The sequence below is a fragment of the Pongo pygmaeus genome, chromosome 4 (genome assembly GCF_028885625.2).
Source record: "Pongo pygmaeus isolate AG05252 chromosome 4, NHGRI_mPonPyg2-v2.0_pri, whole genome shotgun sequence".
NCBI lineage: Eukaryota > Metazoa > Chordata > Mammalia > Primates > Hominidae > Pongo > Pongo pygmaeus.
The window spans coordinates 70,548,587-70,567,019 of NC_072377.2; the positions used below are offsets into that span (position 1 = coordinate 70,548,587).

Consider the following 18,433-nt stretch of genomic DNA (forward strand, 5'->3'; position numbering starts at 1 on the left):
ATATATCATGTTTCCCTACTGAGGCAGCCAACTGGTGAAAAAGCTCTTTTTATTACAAAAGAACACCTCATTACTAAATTAAAAAGGTCACTAGAGACTAAATTGCTAGGTCTTGATTTCAGCAAATTATTTGAATTCTATTTATAAATTATGACTAATAATTTCAATGCCTATCTTATATAGCTACTGAGGATGATCAAATGAAATACAGTACCAGAAAATGTTTTAAACTTTATAATTTTATTATTGCATAGCTGAGCAGTAGAACCACCTGTCACCAAAAAGATTAGTGATACTATGGTTACAACTATAATATGGATTATTACTTAAAAGACTTGTCACTCTGTTTAGTGGGCATTTACTTTAGGAAATCTAAGTGTCTACCCCAGAGCCCCGAAGTATAGTTCCTGAGCCAGTGGCAACAGCAACACCTGGAAACTTAGAAATGTAAATTCTTAAAGCCTCCCCTAGACTACTGAATCAGAAATTGTTGGTAAAACATTGCAATCTGTGTCCTAACAAGCCCTTCAGGTAACTCTGATGTGTGCTTAAATTTGAGAAACACATATCTAGCCAAACATCAGTAAAAAGAGAATATGTATGAATAAAATCAAAGGATGAATATACAATATTTGTTATTTGAAACTTTAGAAATCACAGTGCATAGGTATACTGGCATAAATTACTACTTTTAAAAATCTCCTACAGCTTTGTATTTTAAAACAATACAACTTTCCCTACCCAGCCAAGATTTATTAATTAGCACCCATTATAATCACTAATTCAATGGTAGCATATGAATTTGGGAGTCAGTAAATTACAAAGTATAAATATGTTTGGGTAAGGAATACAGAAACAAATTCTAGTAGCAATGGTTCTGGACATAGTCATGTTTTTGGGCTTGGATTTCTCTCTGAGGAAGAGTCGCAGCAGTATCTCAAAAATCACACATATACTGAAGACAACACCCCATGGCATCTCAATGTTCCTTATGAGGCAAAGGAAGTGTTTCATTACTGACTCAGAGAAAAGACCATTACTTGAACTGAATCACCAATGTTTCCTGTGGCATTAGATTTGTCACTGGATCTGCTAAGCAACAGAAAAAGTCTCAAGCTTCTTATCTTAAAAGTTCTCATAAGAGAAAGGTATCATTATTACTCCCAAACTCAATTAAAGCCCAAAGGTCTGGATATTAATAAAACATATGCAGGACAATAACAAGTGAGAACACTGAAAGATCTTGTGAGACTGCCACCGAAAGTTCTTTGAGATCTTTCTTGTTTTCTCTTTGCCACTTAAAAAAGAATTTTGACAGCCTCAAGACACCCAGCACCTCCTTGGAGAGATGAACATGGAGTATCCCAGTTAAGAACTGACTTTATCCCTTTTTCCCACCTAGCACTGCTGGGCCTGCAGGTCTCTGTCAAGTGGCAGACAATAAATAAATAAAAAACACACACCCAAATACAGGTTGATAGCTCATGTAACAAACAGAGATACCATTTGTCAGATTGCTTATGCCCATATATAAGGGGATATGATAGTTTACACAGCATATGCACATGAACTGCCAAAATATGGTGTGAAGATTGGCCTGACAAATGATGCTGCAGCGTATTATATTGGCCTGCTGCTGGCCCACAGGCTTTTCAATAGGTTTGGCATGGATAAAATCTATGAAGGCCAAGCGGAGATGATTGGAGATGAATATAATGTGGAAAGCATTGATGTTCAACAAGGTGTCTTTATCTGCTATTTGGATGCAGGCCTTGCCAGAACTACCACTGGCAATAAAGTTTTTGGCATCCCGAAGGAAGCTATGGATGGAGGCTTTGTCTATCCCTCACAGTACCAAACAATTCCCTGTTATGATTCTGAAAGCAAATAATTTAATGTAGAAGTACACCAGAAGCACATCATGGGCCAGAATGTTTCAGATTACATGTGCTACTTAATGGAGGAAGATGAAGATGCTTACAAGAAACAGTTCTCTCAATACATAAAGAACAGTGTAACTCTAGACATGGTGGGGAAGATGTATAAGAAAGCTCATGCTGCCGTAGGAGAGAATCCAGTCTATGAGAAGCCCAAAAAAGAAGCTAAAATGATGAGGTGGAACCATCCCAAAATGTCCCTTATAAAGACAATAGACTTAATGACAGCAAAAACAAAAAAAAACCCAACAACAACAAAAAAAGAACTGACTTTAGAATTCATCCTTAGTTTCTGAGTGAAAGGTAAGTAGAAATGACTTCTTGAAAGGTTTCTTAACTATAAAATGAAGTTTCATTAAGGAGAAGATGACTCTGGCTTTTTCTTGGGTCAAAGTTCCTAAACTCTAAAGGGACTTTACTTCCCTCAATCATAAGCTTCTTAAGAACCTGGGGTTAAAAGTGAGGGTATGTGCAAGAAGAGCAACTTCAATAATTGATTCCTGCACTCTGTATCCTAGGAAATATTTTCCACTTATTCAAAGTAAGCAAGATTGCTGGGTGTGGTGGCTCACGCCTGTAATCCTAGCACTCTGGGAGGCTGACGCCGGTGGGTCACTTGAGGTCAGGAGTTCAAGACCAGCCCGGCCAACGTGGTGAAACTGCGTCTCTACTAAAAATACAAAAATTAGCCAGGCGTGGTGGTGGGCACCTGTAGTCCGAGCTACTTGGGAGGCTGAGGTGGAATAGTCGCTTAAACCCGGGAGGCAGAGGTTGCAGTGAGCCGAGATCACACCACTGCGCTCCAGCCTGGGCGACAGAGTGAGACTCTGTCTCAAAAAACAAAAAAACCCAAAACAAAACAAAAAACAAAGTAAAAAAGAGAGGAGCTTGGTTTTACTTACCTATGCTAATTAAAATTATACTGTTTTTCCTTGGCAAAGCTTTGCCCCACTCTATAAGAAAAGTAGCAACTCTAAACTTTCATCTCCCACATTAGAAAGGACAAGCACAAATATATAATTGCCAAAATTAATTCCTTTTACTCATTCACTCATCTAGCATTTTGGGAGGCCACCATTGGCCTCATTAAGGTGCTCAATAAGGTGCACTTACTGGGCACCTACTATGTTTCAGATATTGTTCTAGGGGCAAAATGAGTCTACAAAGATGCACAGGCTTCAGGGATGAAGACACGGATTCCATGTGTCTAGAGTGCTGGGTTTGGTTTCTCTGTCAGCCAAGACCAGTGGTACGCAAACTTGAGCGAGCATCAAAATCACCTGCAGGGCTTGTTAAAATGCAGATTAATGCACTCCACTCGAAGAGTTTCTGTTCAGTAGGTCTGTAATGGGGCACTCAAATTAGCATTTCTAACAAGTTTCTAAATGATGTTGATGCTGCTGGGGGCGGGGACCAGACTTTAAGAACCACTTACCAAAACAAATGGCAGCTCTTTACACCATGCCCTCTATATCCCTCATTTGAAGAAGGCAATAGCCTCAAGAATGCTCATAATCACCCACAACCAAGCCTAACGTGAGTTCCCAGAACCACCTCCAGTATCTAAGACCAGTAGCTCCAGATCATAGAAAGAAGAATAAACAACAAGGAAGAGAAAGCTCTCCCTTCCAGAGGCTTTTCTCTCTCCCTGTCTTTTTTTTTTTTTTTTTTACCCTCTACCACAAGAAATCACTTCTATTTCTCAATACAAGTGTTATGGAAAAAAATAACACTCATTTAGACTTTTTACTTTCTGATTTCAACAAAATTATATTTTTTTCTTCCAAATTCAGTTCTCATGGCCTTTTTCCTCTTCTTCTTTGTTTTTTTGTTGGACTATCTCCTTTCTGAACAAATAGAATCACAGGCTTGAAGGAACATTGAGAATTCATTTAATCCCTTCTTGGTCTCAGACAAGACTGTGTCTAAACCATCCCCAAATATAGCAATTTCAGTACAAAGATGAACCGGCTCTAAGAATTTCCCATTCAACCTTCTGTCGCATACTAATATGCATCCCCTTAGCTTTCTTTTCTCCAAGCTAATCCACTTTAACTTTAGACTATCCTTATTAGATTTCCTAAACTTTAAATTATTTTAATTATTCTTTAATAAGTTTATCCCACCTTGCCTCAGGGCCTGAATTATGTATGTATTGTTCTAGAAGACTTTTTGTTGGAATATGCAAAGGGAAAAGTTAATTTATAGAATAAAAAGAACTGAATTGGATAAAAGAAAGATATATGTATAAATGCCACTAAAAATAATGCAATGGCATATACTTGATCAATTAGTTGCAAATATTTATTTATTTAAAAATGGTAATGTCCTATGGCTTTAAAAACTTTACATTACAAATCACCAGCCATTTTACACATAAAATGGATGGGAACTAGAGATCTTTTAAAATATGTCACAAATTATACATAACTATGTTTCATGATAATTTACACAGTAGAGAACATTAATATATTATTATTCATCTTCTTTTTTGTTTTTTTCATGTTGTATAGAATTTACATTGAAATTGGAGTTGTAGTTAATCATTGCTTTAATTCTGTATGAGACTAAAAATACTGAATTAGGCTGGGAGTGATGGCCCATGCCCGTAATCCCAGCATTTTGGGAGACTGAGGCAGGAGGAATGCTTAAGGCCAGGAGTTCAAGACAAGCCTAGGCAACACAGTGAGATCCTGTCTTTACAAAAATTTTAAAAATTAGCCAGGTGTGGTGGCGTGCTCCCTAGCTACTCAGAAGGCTGAGGTGGGAGGATCACTTGAGCCCAGGAGGTTGAGGCTGCAGCGAGCCATGATCGTGCCACTGCACTCCAGCTTGGGCAACAGAGCAAAAACCTGTCTCCAAAAAAAAAAAAAAGTAATAAGTGATAAAATAAAATAAAAATACTGAATAGATTATATGATAATTATTTCTCTAAAAATAACCTCTCTGATTTAAGACTTGAAAATCAGAAGATGCAAATACAAGACAGGATGAAGTCTATATAAAAATCATATATTTCTGCATAGTTTAAAAAAGGAGTATAGGTAATATATTGGATGATTTACTTTATTTTAGTTTTGCCCAAAATAAATATCACTATTTAAAATTTCATCTTTGCTTCTGGAATGGTGAGGTGATCTAGTCCAGCCTAGGCCTGAAGGACAGGTTTGTTTCCTTGCCTATTAGGATCAAGGTGTACAGTGGAGGCGATGCATTTAGTCTCCAGAGAGAAGGAAGATGCTGCTTGCACAGCACTTCTACTCACCAGTCCATGCAGCAGCAAGGGTGTTGGCTTTGAAGGAAGCCAACTGTCCTGCTCTCCCAGCCAGAGGTAAAGAATTGCATTGGTGGCCACTAGAGGGAGGAGGATTAGGAATAGAGTAAATTGTAGGGAAAAGGCACCCATGAAAAACGCACATGGGACAACCAACACATCACCAACCACTGCCTAGCAGCTACCTCTGAGGGACTGTAATGGGGTCAGTATACACCATTAACCCAGAACCCAGATACCAGTAATTATTGTAGCATCCCAGTATACAGCCCCTTAACTTTGATGGCAGGAGAAGGGAGTTTGAATAGGATTGTGGCAAACACACAGGCACACAAACACACACAACAAGCACACAGCCGTACATTCTCATCTCCCATTACAAGAAGTTGCATCTGTGATGTCTGATTCTTGCTCATTTTCTTTTTTAAAACTTTTGATGTTCTTTACCAAGAATGTGTTCACGAAAGGCAAACAGCCCACCTTCAAGATAGTCTTGGGAGAAGCACCAGCAGAGACACTCATTGTGCCAAGATGTATTTTACCAACAAATCTGCACAAATTACATGAGGTTGAAAACAAATGGAATATAATATAATTAAAGCAAAGTTTCTTTTGCTAAATTACAGCTTGAAGCAAACCTGCAAGAAATGTTTCCAATTAGCTTTTTTAACAAACACAAAGCATAGCTCAGAATGTGTTTTGTTCTCCATCTTGCCCTCTGGGTGGGCTGCCTAGTGGGCATCTTACCTCCAGCACAAGTAGCTGAGCATTCTGACCAAGGCTGATGATTCCATGTAAAGCCAACTTCATTATCTCCACTGCCAGTTCGAGTGATGGGAACATTGAACTTATACCTAATTCCCAAATTCTGTTCTTGAAGCAGAACCTGCCATTGAAAACAACTGGTGAAGACAATTAAAATACAATGAGCCTTCATTCAGATATTTATTATTCCTTTTGAAGAAGAAAATGTCAAAACAAGTCTTATAGGAAACTTAATATAAAACACATGCATTTATATCAAATTTTCTCCTCCCATTTTCATGGGTATTTTGGAGCCATTGCTTTCATCTGTCTTGTTTGGTTATAAAAATACTATTCAAGCAAGAGCAATATGGCCTTAACTCTGCACAGTTCTAACACCCTTGGGTAAATCATTTTATCCTTATTTACCATAATTGCATCACCTGTAAAGCAGAGATAATAAAACCTGCCCCTTCCTACCTCACAAGGGGGAATTAAAAACACAAGAAATACACTGGCAAAGACGCATTTACCATGATGATGAGATTTTCTGAGGTAGGACCTAGAGCTTCCAAGGATTCTGGTTCATCAGTTGGTCTCTTGTAGTGAAAAGCTGTCCCAGCGACATCAAATTTCCTAGGCCAGTCTATAGTCCAGGCACCATTAATATAGTAATCATCTCCTTCAGATTTTAAAGCTAGAAAACAAATCACAATTCACCTAAAAATGCGAAATTTCATTTACCAAAGTGTCACTGATTAATTACTGCAATAAAGTATACAGTGAATACCGATTTCCTTTTAGAGATGTGACTCTTGACCATATTCTTAAGTACAAATTAAAATGGCATTTTTCACGTGAATGGTAAGAAGATATTACTTAAGTATTTATAATGTCACTAATAGAAAGCAACAAAAGGTTAACCTGGAGGAATAAACATGTGGAACTAACAAGGAAAATTATGAGAAAAGGAATAACTAGGGATGAGAGTTAACATGAGGGTGCGGAGCAGGCTTTCCTTTCCAAATATTGAAATAGTAATTAAATGGATATGGGATGGGGACAACCTGTTGCACTTGGACACAGACTGATCGACAGAACACAAATCAAACAGATTTAAGAAACAGACCCAAGTTCATATGGGAATTCTGTTTATGATAAAGGAAGTATCTTAAATTAGTAAAGGAAAGAACAAGAAATGGGGCTAAGGCAAAAGACTATTCTTTTGGCAAAAAAATGCTGAATTTATATTTCCTTCTTTATATAAGAATAAATGCCACAATTCAACTCCTAGGCACATATCCAAAAGAATTGAAAACAGGTACTCAAACAAATACTTGGACACACATATTCATAGTAGCACTATTTCCAATAGCACCAAATCAAAACAACACAAATGTTCATCAGTGGATGAATAAATAAATTGTGGTATTATAATGTAACAGAATGTTATGCAGCCATAACAAGTAATGAAGTATTGATAACAAGCTATAATGTGATGAAACTGAAAAACATTAAATGGAAGAGACCAGACAGGAAAGATTACATATAGTATTGGAAGAGACCAGACAGGAAAGATTACACATAGTATGCTTCCATCTATGTAAAATGTCCAGAGTAGGTGAAAAGCCACAGAGACGGAAAGCAGATGGGTAGTTGCCAGGGTATGGGGAATGGGGAGAACGGGGAGTCACCTGCTTAATGGATATGGGTTTTTTTTCTGGGGTGATGTAAATGTTTTGGAATGTTCTAAACGCCACTTAATTGTTCACTTCAAATGGTTAATTTTATGTAATGTTAATTTCACCTCAGTAAAAACAAAGTTAAAAAAAGACAGAAAGGATAAATGCCAGATGGGTAAATATTTAAATATAAAAATAGTTAAATCTTAAAATGTCAGGAGAAAATATAGAAGAACTTTTCTTTCTCATAATATTGGGTTATGAAAAGTTTTTCTAAGCATGACAAAAAACTCGGAAAAAATGTTGATAGATAAACATGCATACTTTAAAAAAAATCTCTTACAAGAAATACACACACAAACACACAGAATTTAAAAGCACATGTAGCTGAAAAAGTATTTTTAGTACTACCATACAAAAACTCCTATAAACAAACAGGAAATAAATAAACATGTCAGTTTAATATTTTGTTAGTATGCTAGCTGACTGCAAAAACTTTGATTCGTCAGACCTGATGAACAAGCAGCCCAAAAGGACTAAAGAGTCATGGTACAGAGTCTCTGACTCCCTAGACCTCCAGCTCTTGTCCTTCATACTACAGACCATTGTCATCTCCCGACCCCCATTTGCCTGGCAAAAATATTTGTAGTTTCTTAACTTCAGATGTGTTTTGAAGATTCATTTAATTGCCAAAAAATAAATCTAATTAACCTTTTGAGATAGGAACAAGCAAATAGAAGAAATACCTGGCCTTGAACTTTTTGTGTACTTAAAAATTTTTATTTTCAACTCTCACTTGCAGTGGTTTTCTGTCTAGTTTAAAACATTTGGTTTTATAAGGACATCTGAGACTGTCATATATGAAATAGTAAAAATAAAGATAAAAACAACTATGCGGCTTTAAATTCTCCTTCAGTTTGAGCTCTCACTTCCTTCTTTTTTTTTTTTTTTTTTTTTTTTTTTACAACTACTAAATGAAGGAATTCTAACACCTCTTGGCTGTTAGGAACATATAACTAATGGTGCCATAATGTAGCTCAGAAAAACACCAACCATTTAAGAGGCATTAAGGAAGAATGACTAAAGGAAGACGATGTGCATTATGAAAAGAGAATTACCAAAGGGGGAAAAAGCTGAGGCTAGAAATCTTTTTGTTTTGAGTATTATTGATGCAGAAAATAATTCAAAATTATGGTGTAAAAATAAAGGAGTCTTCTTAAATAAAAGAAGAGCCTGATGATACTGGTGTTCTGTCTGAAGACACACTCTGGATATTTTTAAAAGCTTTAGGAGAAATGGAATGATATTTTAACTAAAATAAAAAATCATTTAGGTCTCACTAAGGGTTTCTGGAGAGACTAAAAGTATCTCAAAGGATTAAACATCAAATAAACAGAACTTCTCCTCACTTTCATGTTGAAATAACTGGTATTAGACTTGCCCTCCCATTGTAAATAATCAGAAAACTCATAAAATATATGAATCAGCTTTTCTCATGCATTGAACAGGACTGTGCAGAGACCATGATCTCCACAACTTTCTGCTTGGAGACACTTTCTTTAGGTGGAGAACCCAAGCAGAACACAGTGGTCTCACCAAGTGAAGAAGAGAGATCAGAAACTGGGAAGGCTGACATAGTTGGAATATGCAGGACCAGAGAACAAGACAGGAGGGAGGAAATCTGTTGCTGAATATTGATCTGCATATGTATAGGATAAAATTACATAAAGCCAGGCAAAAAATCTACTGTGGAGCTGTAAGCAGAACTACTGCATTTCAATTACCAGGCCATTCAGTAGAGACCCAAGAAGAATCATGCTTTTGTAGGAGGGCTGAGCAAGCTCTAGAATAAAGAATATTCTGGATTTACCCAAACAAAGCTCAAAAGCAAACATCAAAAGGATCAAGCAGATCTACAAGTTACTTAACACCCTTTAAAGAAATAAATCAAAATCCAGGCTCTCAACAAAGAAACATTCACAATGTACAACATCTAATGAGAAATTACTACCAATGTGGAAAAGAAGGAGAATGTGATTCAAACAGGAAGAAGGCAAAGCCAAAGAAACAGACCCAGAAATAACAAAAATTATGGAATTAGCAGAAAATAATTTTCAAGTAGCTATTATAAATATATTCAAGAACTTTAAAGGAAAACATAAATATAATGAGAAGAAACATGATGACATTACATGTATATACACACATATTTATAACAGATGGAAACTGAGATCTATACAAAGAAAGGAAGTATGCCAGATAATGGTAAATATGTGGGTAAACACAAAATAATTTTGCTTGTTTTAAAGTTTTTAAAAAGGATAATTGGCTCTTTGAAACAAAAATAATAACCATATATTGTGGGATTTATAACATATAAAGAAGTAGAAAGTATTAAAAAAAACAGCACAAAGAATGGAATGGGACAATGGAAGTAAACTGTTGTAAGGGTCTTACATTATACATAAAATGGTGCAATATTATTTGGAAATGTATTATGATAACTTAAACATGCATTTTGTAAATCCTAAAGCAACCACTAATTAAACAGAGCAAAGAAGTATAGCTAATAAGCTATTTATTAGAGATTAAGTGGAATACAATAAAACCCATGGTTAATCTAAAAGAAGGCATGAAAGGAGAATTAAAGGGAAAAAAAACACACAGGACAAACAGAAAAACAGCAAGATGATAGGCTTAAACCCAACGATATTGATAATTACATTAAATACAAATGATCTAAACAAGAAGTCACCAAACTTATGACCCACCTCCTGTGTTAGTAGATAAAGTTCTATTGGAACACAGTCACACCCATTTATTACCTATGTCTGCTTTCACACTACAATGGTAGAAGTGAATAGTTGTAACACAGACTATAAGATTTACTGTCTGACCCTTAACAGAGATAGTTGCTGACTCCCAACCCCCCCACCAAACTAAAGATTAGAATTTAAAAATGCAATGATTGCTAGACATAATAAGAAATCAAGATCAAACTACATGTGTTCTACAAGAAACAGATTTTAAAGACAGATGTACCTACATATGAAAAGTGAATAGATAGAAAAAGATTTACCATGCAAACACTGATCAGAAGACAGCTGGGGTAGCTAGATTAGTATCAGATAAAACAGACTTTGGGTCAAAGAATATTTTTAAGAGATGGGTATCTCACTATGTTGCCCAGGCTGATCTCAAACTCCTGAGCTCAATGATTCTCCTGCCTCTGCCTCCCGAGTGGTTGGAATTACAGGCATGTGCCACCATGCCAGACTGGTCATAGAATATTATCAGGAATATAGAGGAACATTTGAAAATCATAAAATGCTCAATATATCAAGAAGATGTAACAATCATAAATGTCTATACACCTAAAACATAGTTTCAAAATAAGTGAAGCAAAAATCTTACAAACTATTGGGTTGGTGCAAAAGTAATCGTGGCTTTTGCCATTAATAACAACAGTAAGCAAATCCACAATTCTAATGGGAGATATCAACATAATTATTTCAGTAATTCTTCAACAAGAAGGCAGCAAATAAGAATATAAAAAATGTGAAAAAACTATCCAACCAAAGGATAGTTGTGTCCTTTAATTTAATGAACATTAATGGAGTACTAACCCAAAAATAGCAGAATATGCATTCTTCACAAGTGCACATGTGCTAGACTATAAAACAACCTTAACAAAAAAACTAAAATCATATAAGGTGTGTTTTCTGTCCAAAATAGAATTAAACTAGAAATCAGTATCAGAAAAGTATTTGTGAAACACCAAAATATTTGGAAATTAAATAATACCTTCTAAGCCATGAGTCACAAGATAAATAAGCAAATATTTAAACTTCATGAGGAAAATACAATGTATCAAATGTCTGACAAAATTTATAGTAAAAAAATGCTTGTTTTATAGCAGAAAAAAGACTTTTAATCAGTAATTTAAGTTTGTATCTTGAGAAGCTAGAAAAAATAAGAACAAATTAAAACAAAGTGAATAGAAAAAAAAGAATCAAACAGAAGAGTGGGAATCGGCCAGGTGCGGTGGCTCATGCCTGTAATCCCAGTACTTTGGGAGGCCGAGGGGGGTGGATCACGATGTCAGGAGATCGAGACCATCCTGGCTAACACGGTGAAACCCCGTTTCTACTAAAAATACAAAAAAATTAGCCGGGCGTCAAGGCGGGTGCCTGCAGTCCCAGCTACTCGGGAGGCTGAGGCAGGAGAATGGCGTGAACCCGGGAGGCGGAGCTTGCAGTGAGCAGAGATTGCTCCGCTGCACTCCAGCCTGGGCAACAGAGTGAGACTCCGTCTCAAAAAAAAAAGAAGAGTGGGAATCAATGTAATGCAAAATAGACAAACAATAGAGAAAATCATTTAAACCATAAGCTTGTTCTTTAAAAAGATCAATACAATTAATAAAGCCCTCATTAGGATTATCAAGGTAAAGAGACACAAATTTTCAATATGGAAAATGAAAAGAAGAGCCATTGTTACAGATCCTACAGATATTAAAAAGATAATAAGAAAATATTATGCACAATTTTATGCCAATAAATTTGAAAACTTTGTTATAAAAATTGAATTTTTCATTAAAAATTTTCCACAAAGACCACTCCATTCTAGATAGTTTCACAGTTGAATTCTATCAAGCATTAAGAAACAATTCTCTCCAGACTCTTCCAGAAAACAGAGGAGAAAGGAACACTTCTAAAGCCATTTCATGAAGGCAGGCTTAACCTGATACAAAAACCAGCAAAGAAATCACAAGAAAAATACTCTAGAAAAATATCTCTCATGAACATAGGTCCAAATATTCTTAATAAAATATTAGCAAATCAATTCCAGCAATATATAAGACTAATAATAGATCATGAAAAAGTGGTTTATATCCGAAGAATACTAGATGGATTTTACATTTGAAAATCAGTCAATGCATTTACTATATTAACAGGGAAAGGGAGGGCAAAACCCCACCTAATCATGTCAATAGATTCAGACATCTTCAATACCCATTCATGACTAAAACTCTAATAAAAACTAGAAATAGAAGGGAACATCCTCAAACTGACAAAGGGTCATTACATAAATCTTCTAGCTAACATTATATTTAATGGTTAAAAACAACAACAACAAGGAATGATTTACCCTTATGATTGGTTGAAAACAAAAGGCTGCCTAGTCTCCTCATTTATTCAACATTGTACTAAAGGTCATGAACTCTATTATAAGGCAAGAAAAAAGAAATAAAGGGCATAAAGATTGGAAAAATAGAAGTAAAAGAGCCTTTGTTTGAGGATGACATGATACTCTATAGAGAAAATCCAAACGAATTTACAAAACAACTGTTAGAAGTAATATGTGAGTGAACCAGGTCTCAGGACATCAGGGCAATATAAAAAGAAATAAACTATATTATTACATAACAACAAAAAACTGGAAATTAAATTAAAATACAATAGTATTTACAATAGCACCAAAAAGCATGATTAGATTTAACAGAACATGTGTGCAAGACCTATATACTGAAAATGAAACATTGGTGAAAAAATTTTAAAAAGACCTAAATAAATGTAGAGGTAAATCTTTTCATGTATTAAAAAACTCAGTATTTTTAAGATGTCAATTTTCCACAAATTAACCTACAGATTCCATATACTCTCTTTTTGTATAAAAAGACTTGTCTCAATTGACAAGGTCATGCTAATATGTATATAGAAATATAAAGGACCTAGAAAAGCAAAAATAATGTTGAAAAAGAACACATTCAGGGACTAATGCTTCTGGATTTCAAGACCCACTGGGAAGCTCGATTACTCAATACAGTGTGGTGTTGGTTTAAGGACAGAAACCTAGCTCAATGGGTGAGAACAGAAATAGACTCATCCATGTATGCTTAATTGATGTCTCACAAATGTGTCAGGGTAATTCAATGGAAGAAGCGATAGTCTTTTCAACAAATAGTGTTAGAGCAATTGAATATTCATATGAAAAAATGGAACATCAACCCTTACTTTATACCTTATATAAAAATTAACTTAAAATTGACTGTATGTATTTGTTTTTTGATTTTATTTCTGAATTTCATGCATCTTACATTTCTTATAGTTTTAAGTCTTAAGTCATTACTCTAAGTGTTAAATCAGAGGATAGGGTGTTATTCAAGTAAACAAATAATTGATCTTCCCCAAATAGATTTGCCTGGTTTTCTCTCCCCATCATAGGTATCAGTCATAGTATGCACAATACATGTCTTTAATGACTATATTTTATATTTGTATTTTACATTTAATAAATATATTTTATATTTTGTAGACCATATATTTAAACATAAAAATAAAAACTATAACTTCTTACACACTGAAAACTATCTTTGCAATCTTGGAGCAGGTAAAATTTCTAAGATAGGATATGAAAGCACAAACCATTAAAAGATTAATAAATTGAATTTCATCCAAATTAAAAGACACTTCAAAAAATGAAGACGCAAGCAGAAACTAGGAGAAAATATCCATAAAATATATCTGACAAAGACTTATATCCAGAATATATAAAGAACTCATAACTCAAAAAAAGGAAAAAAAATTTTTAATGGGTAAAATATTTGTGTAGACACTTCACTAAAAAAAAGTCCATATGGGTAAAATTAAAAAGACTGACAACACCAAGTATTGACAAGGATGTAGAGCAGCTGGAACTCTTCTATATTACTGATAGAAATATAAAATAATACATCCATTTTGGGAAACATTTTCTTACTTTCTTTTTTTTCCAGCTTTGTTGAGGTATAACTCACAAATAAAATATTAAGTTTAAGGTGTGCAATCTGATGATTCAATATACATAAACATTGTGAAATGAATACCACAATCAAGCTAATTTACATATCCATAACTTCCTACAGTTGCCTTTTTTGTATGTGGTGACAATAAGATCTATTCTCTTGACAAATTTCAAGTATACAATACATTTTATTAACTAAAGTATATTAGATATGCAGAACTTATTCCTCTTATAACTGAAAGTTTGTACTATTTGACCAACATCTTCCCATTCCACCTCCTCCCTGCCCACTGGTAAATACCCTTACACTCTGTTTGACTTTTTTAGAATCCACATATAAATGAGATCATGCAGTATTTGCCTTTCTGTGTCTGGCTTATTTAGCTTAGCATGATGTTCTCCAGGTTCATCCATATTGTTGCAAATGAATAGTTTCCTTGTTTTTTTAAGGCTGAATAATATTCTATTGCATATAGATAAAATAAGTTTTTTATCCATTCATCTGTTGACAGATATTTATGTTGTTTCCATATCTTAGCTATTGTGAATAATGCTGCAATGATCATGTGAGTGTAGATATCCCTTTGAGATAGTGATTTATTTATTTATTTATTTTTGAGACGGAGTCTCGCTCAGTCCCCCAGGCTGGAGTGCAGTGGCAGGATCTCCACTCACTGCAAGCTCCGCCTCCTGGGTTCATGCCATTCTCCTGCCTCAGCCTCCCGAGTAGCTGGGACTACAGGTGCCCGCCACCACACCCAGCTAATTTTTCTGTATTTTTATTAGAGACGGGGTTTCACTGTGTTAGCCAAGATGGTCTGGATCTCCTGACCTCGTGATCCGCCCGCCTCGGCCTCCCAAAGTGCTGGGATTACAGGCGTGAGCCACAGCGCCTGGCCCGATTTTTTAAATATATAAAATAACCCAGTGAAGAGTAAGCTATAAATTCTAATTTTTCTCTTTAGCATTGTACATGTGTTCCTATAAAACTTGGAGCTTACTTCATTTTAGCATGAAAGTGATCTACCTCAAAGCAGCATGCCTTTTCCTTCATGATACTGTGCTATTTTTCCTCATTTACTTTTAAAATCCAGCAAACTAACATACCAGTCTAACATACCAATATAGTTCTTTGACATGGCAACTTCTCTGACTTCAATGTGAACCGAGCCTCTTGGTATCTGCACCACTTCCATGTAGCCTGGAACACAGAAGATAGCCAGTATTAAGTAGCCTTGGTCAGGAAACGAGTATTTGGTAACCATTCAATACTAATAGTTGCCTTATTATTCCATTCTTTCTTTGACTTTGCATTTTATGAATTATGAAATATGGGCAAATTACCCTTTGGGTTCATGAATACATTTTAGAGAAACAGTATTTAACAGTCTTTTTCTCTAAAATTATCTCAAGACGTTTTAAAAGCCTCAACACGTATAATAATGGTTCCTTTTCTTCCTCAGCACATGCCCCTCATATCAATGCTCTGTGAGAATGTACACCTTAAAGAAACATGGCTAAATGAAGTTAAGTAGAGAGAGAGAATATTTCCTTAAAATGTCTTACATGAAGCCACATTTAACATTAAAACGACTGAAAGCAATTTGGGGAAGAAAACATTGTCTGCCTAAATAAAGAAATCCGAAAAACGGGGAGGCGAAACAAGGGTTTTGGCTCCTCCAAGTACACCAGAGGTGTGAGGAAGAGTTCTCTCTACATACTCACCTCCCCTGGGCAGTGAATCATTGAAGAACCCTTCAATGGCATCACATGTGCTTCCGTCCCCTCCACAGACTCGACATCTATCTTCTCTAGCATCAGATCCCAAAATATTATCACAACCTACGTGCTGAAAACAGAGAGGAATATTCAGTGTGTCAAGAGAGAAATTCTTGGAATCATAACTAATGAAATACATATAACTTATTTATTTGCTTGTTTTTCCAGTAAAGAAAAGAAAAGTAAGGTAATCCGTGAATAAAAACCATACTTGGGTCTTTGTTATTTGAAAAACCTGAATACTACCACAAAAATAACTTTTTCTTCAAGAAAATAAACTACCGCTTGCCCACAGATACATAAACACACACAAATATCATACACAAACTGAATCATCAGATATATTTGTAGACAAGTAGCCAGAAGGATAGAAACTTTTCCAAGAAATTATGAGACTAAGTAAAATGGTGCTTTTTATCTTGTCTTTCTCAGTTTGAAGCACTTAATTTGTCCTTCTCTTTAAAGTAAAACAAAACCAGACAAGTAAAAAAATTTACGAAAATAGTGGTTTTTGTGGCTTTTCTTATTATGTTATAATCATACACAGGTCTAGGAAAATAGCATGGATTTGCTCCTACAATTCCCAACTAGTCTGACTAGTTCTCTAAAGCAAATGCTTTAATAAGATAAAGACTAACTCTACAGTGAAAACCATTGTAAATCCTTCAAAAGGAGATAAAGTAGGAGGAGCACGGCTGTTTCACACTTTGAGGAAAATTTATGCTATCAAATGTATCAAATAATCTTCCAAAAAGAACATATGGTAGGTGTATGAATAAGAGCTGAATCCTCATTCTCTCTCTTTTTCTATCATCTTGTTTGTAAACAGAACAGAAGAATAACGGAAATTAAAATCCAAAATATTTTCATACTTCTGGCAATCACTGTAAAAATAACTAGAATACCAGAATAAAGCACATTTGTATGGTGCTTGAATATGAATGGGTCAGTTTACCTTTACATATTTTATTATTCTTAATGGAAATTGAATTTCTCTAAAATGTGGCCCCCTTTTTTTAAAAAAATTAAACATAGTATTTAAATAGGAGTTAATGAGAAAAAGATAAAAGTCTCAAAAACCTCAACAGAAAGGAGTAAAATCTGAGCAACCTTGCATTCTCCATTGATGCAGATATCCAGTGAATCCGCATTGCACTGCGTCCCATCGATCACCGCAGGAGCACGTTCAGTGTAGAAATTATAACCTTCAGCCAAGCAGTTTAATGCACAAGGTTTTACCCCACCTGGACAAATACAGTAGAAGAGAAATAAGTGGAGTGGTTGTCCTAATGAACAGTGATTCAGTATTATCCACGGCAAATTTATAATTCACGTAGACATCATTCCCTGCTTATATGCCTGATTGTGTAGGTTTCTTTCCTCCTTTTCTAAAATTTCACCTTTATTTTAATTGGTTGTGCAACTTAAAGGGGGACTTGCTCAGCAGTTTTCAGGTTTAAAAGTTTCAGGTATTTCCATTATTTATTTATAACATAATTATATATTTATAATGTATTTTGTATTTCTATATTCCATTATATATTTACAATTTAGGTAAAAAGGGATCATAGCGAAGGTAATTGAATGTTTTTAAAAAAATAAATGAAAGAAAAACAATTTTTTTTTTGAGATGGAGTCTTGCTCTGTCACCCAGGCCGGAGTGCAATGGCGCCATCTCGGCTCACTGCAACCTCTGCCTCCTGGGTTCAAGAGATTCTCCTGCCTCAGCCTCCGGAGTAGCTGGGATTACAGGCACCTGCCACTATGCCCGTCTAATTTTTGTATTTTTAGTAGAGACAGGGTTTCACCATGTTAGTCAGGCTGGCCTTGAACTCCTGACCTCAGGTGATCCACCTGCTTTGGCCTCCCAAAGTGCTGGGATTACAGGCGTGAGCCACTGTGCCTGGCCAAGAAAAACAATTTTTTAAAAAGACCTAAGAAAATAAACTTCAAGGATGCTTGAAAAAATAACCTTGTCTAACAAATAGAAGTTTCTGCTACATATGTTACTGAAGCTGATACAAAAACTCTGCCACATCAAGCAAGGATATGGTAGTTATAAAATAAAACTAAATTTGTACCTGCCTTAAGCATATCATAGTCTGTGAACTTGGCTTTAGCATGGATATAAATTTTTATGAGCTTAGCAAATCAAAACTAAAATTAATTATAGCTTTAAATTTGATTAATTCTTATGAAATTAATCAAAGATAAATATAAAATATAATTAATCA

General features: G+C 35.2%; 1 protein-coding gene across 6 annotated transcripts in view; it reads right to left on the reverse strand.

Moving 5' to 3' along the window:
- ADAMTS6 (ADAM metallopeptidase with thrombospondin type 1 motif 6) overlaps positions 1 to 18,433 on the reverse strand; it is a 331,625-nt gene that overhangs the window by 54,631 nt on the left and 258,561 nt on the right. For 4 of the 6 annotated variants that reach the window (XM_054487509.2, XM_063664848.1, XM_063664849.1 and 1 more), the window contains 5 exons: positions 17,310 to 17,443; positions 16,146 to 16,269; positions 15,541 to 15,621; positions 6,489 to 6,652; positions 5,959 to 6,097 (listed from right to left, as the gene is read on the reverse strand). In XM_054487509.2, the coding sequence (XP_054343484.1) occupies positions 5,959 to 6,097; positions 6,489 to 6,652; positions 15,541 to 15,621; positions 16,146 to 16,269; positions 17,310 to 17,443 (642 nt within the window). Of the gene's footprint in view, positions 1 to 5,202; positions 5,292 to 5,958; positions 6,098 to 6,488; positions 6,653 to 15,540; positions 15,622 to 16,145; positions 16,270 to 17,309; positions 17,444 to 18,433 lie in introns of all 6 variants that reach the window. The other 2 variants (XR_010126390.1, XR_010126391.1) reach the window with 1 other exon arrangement.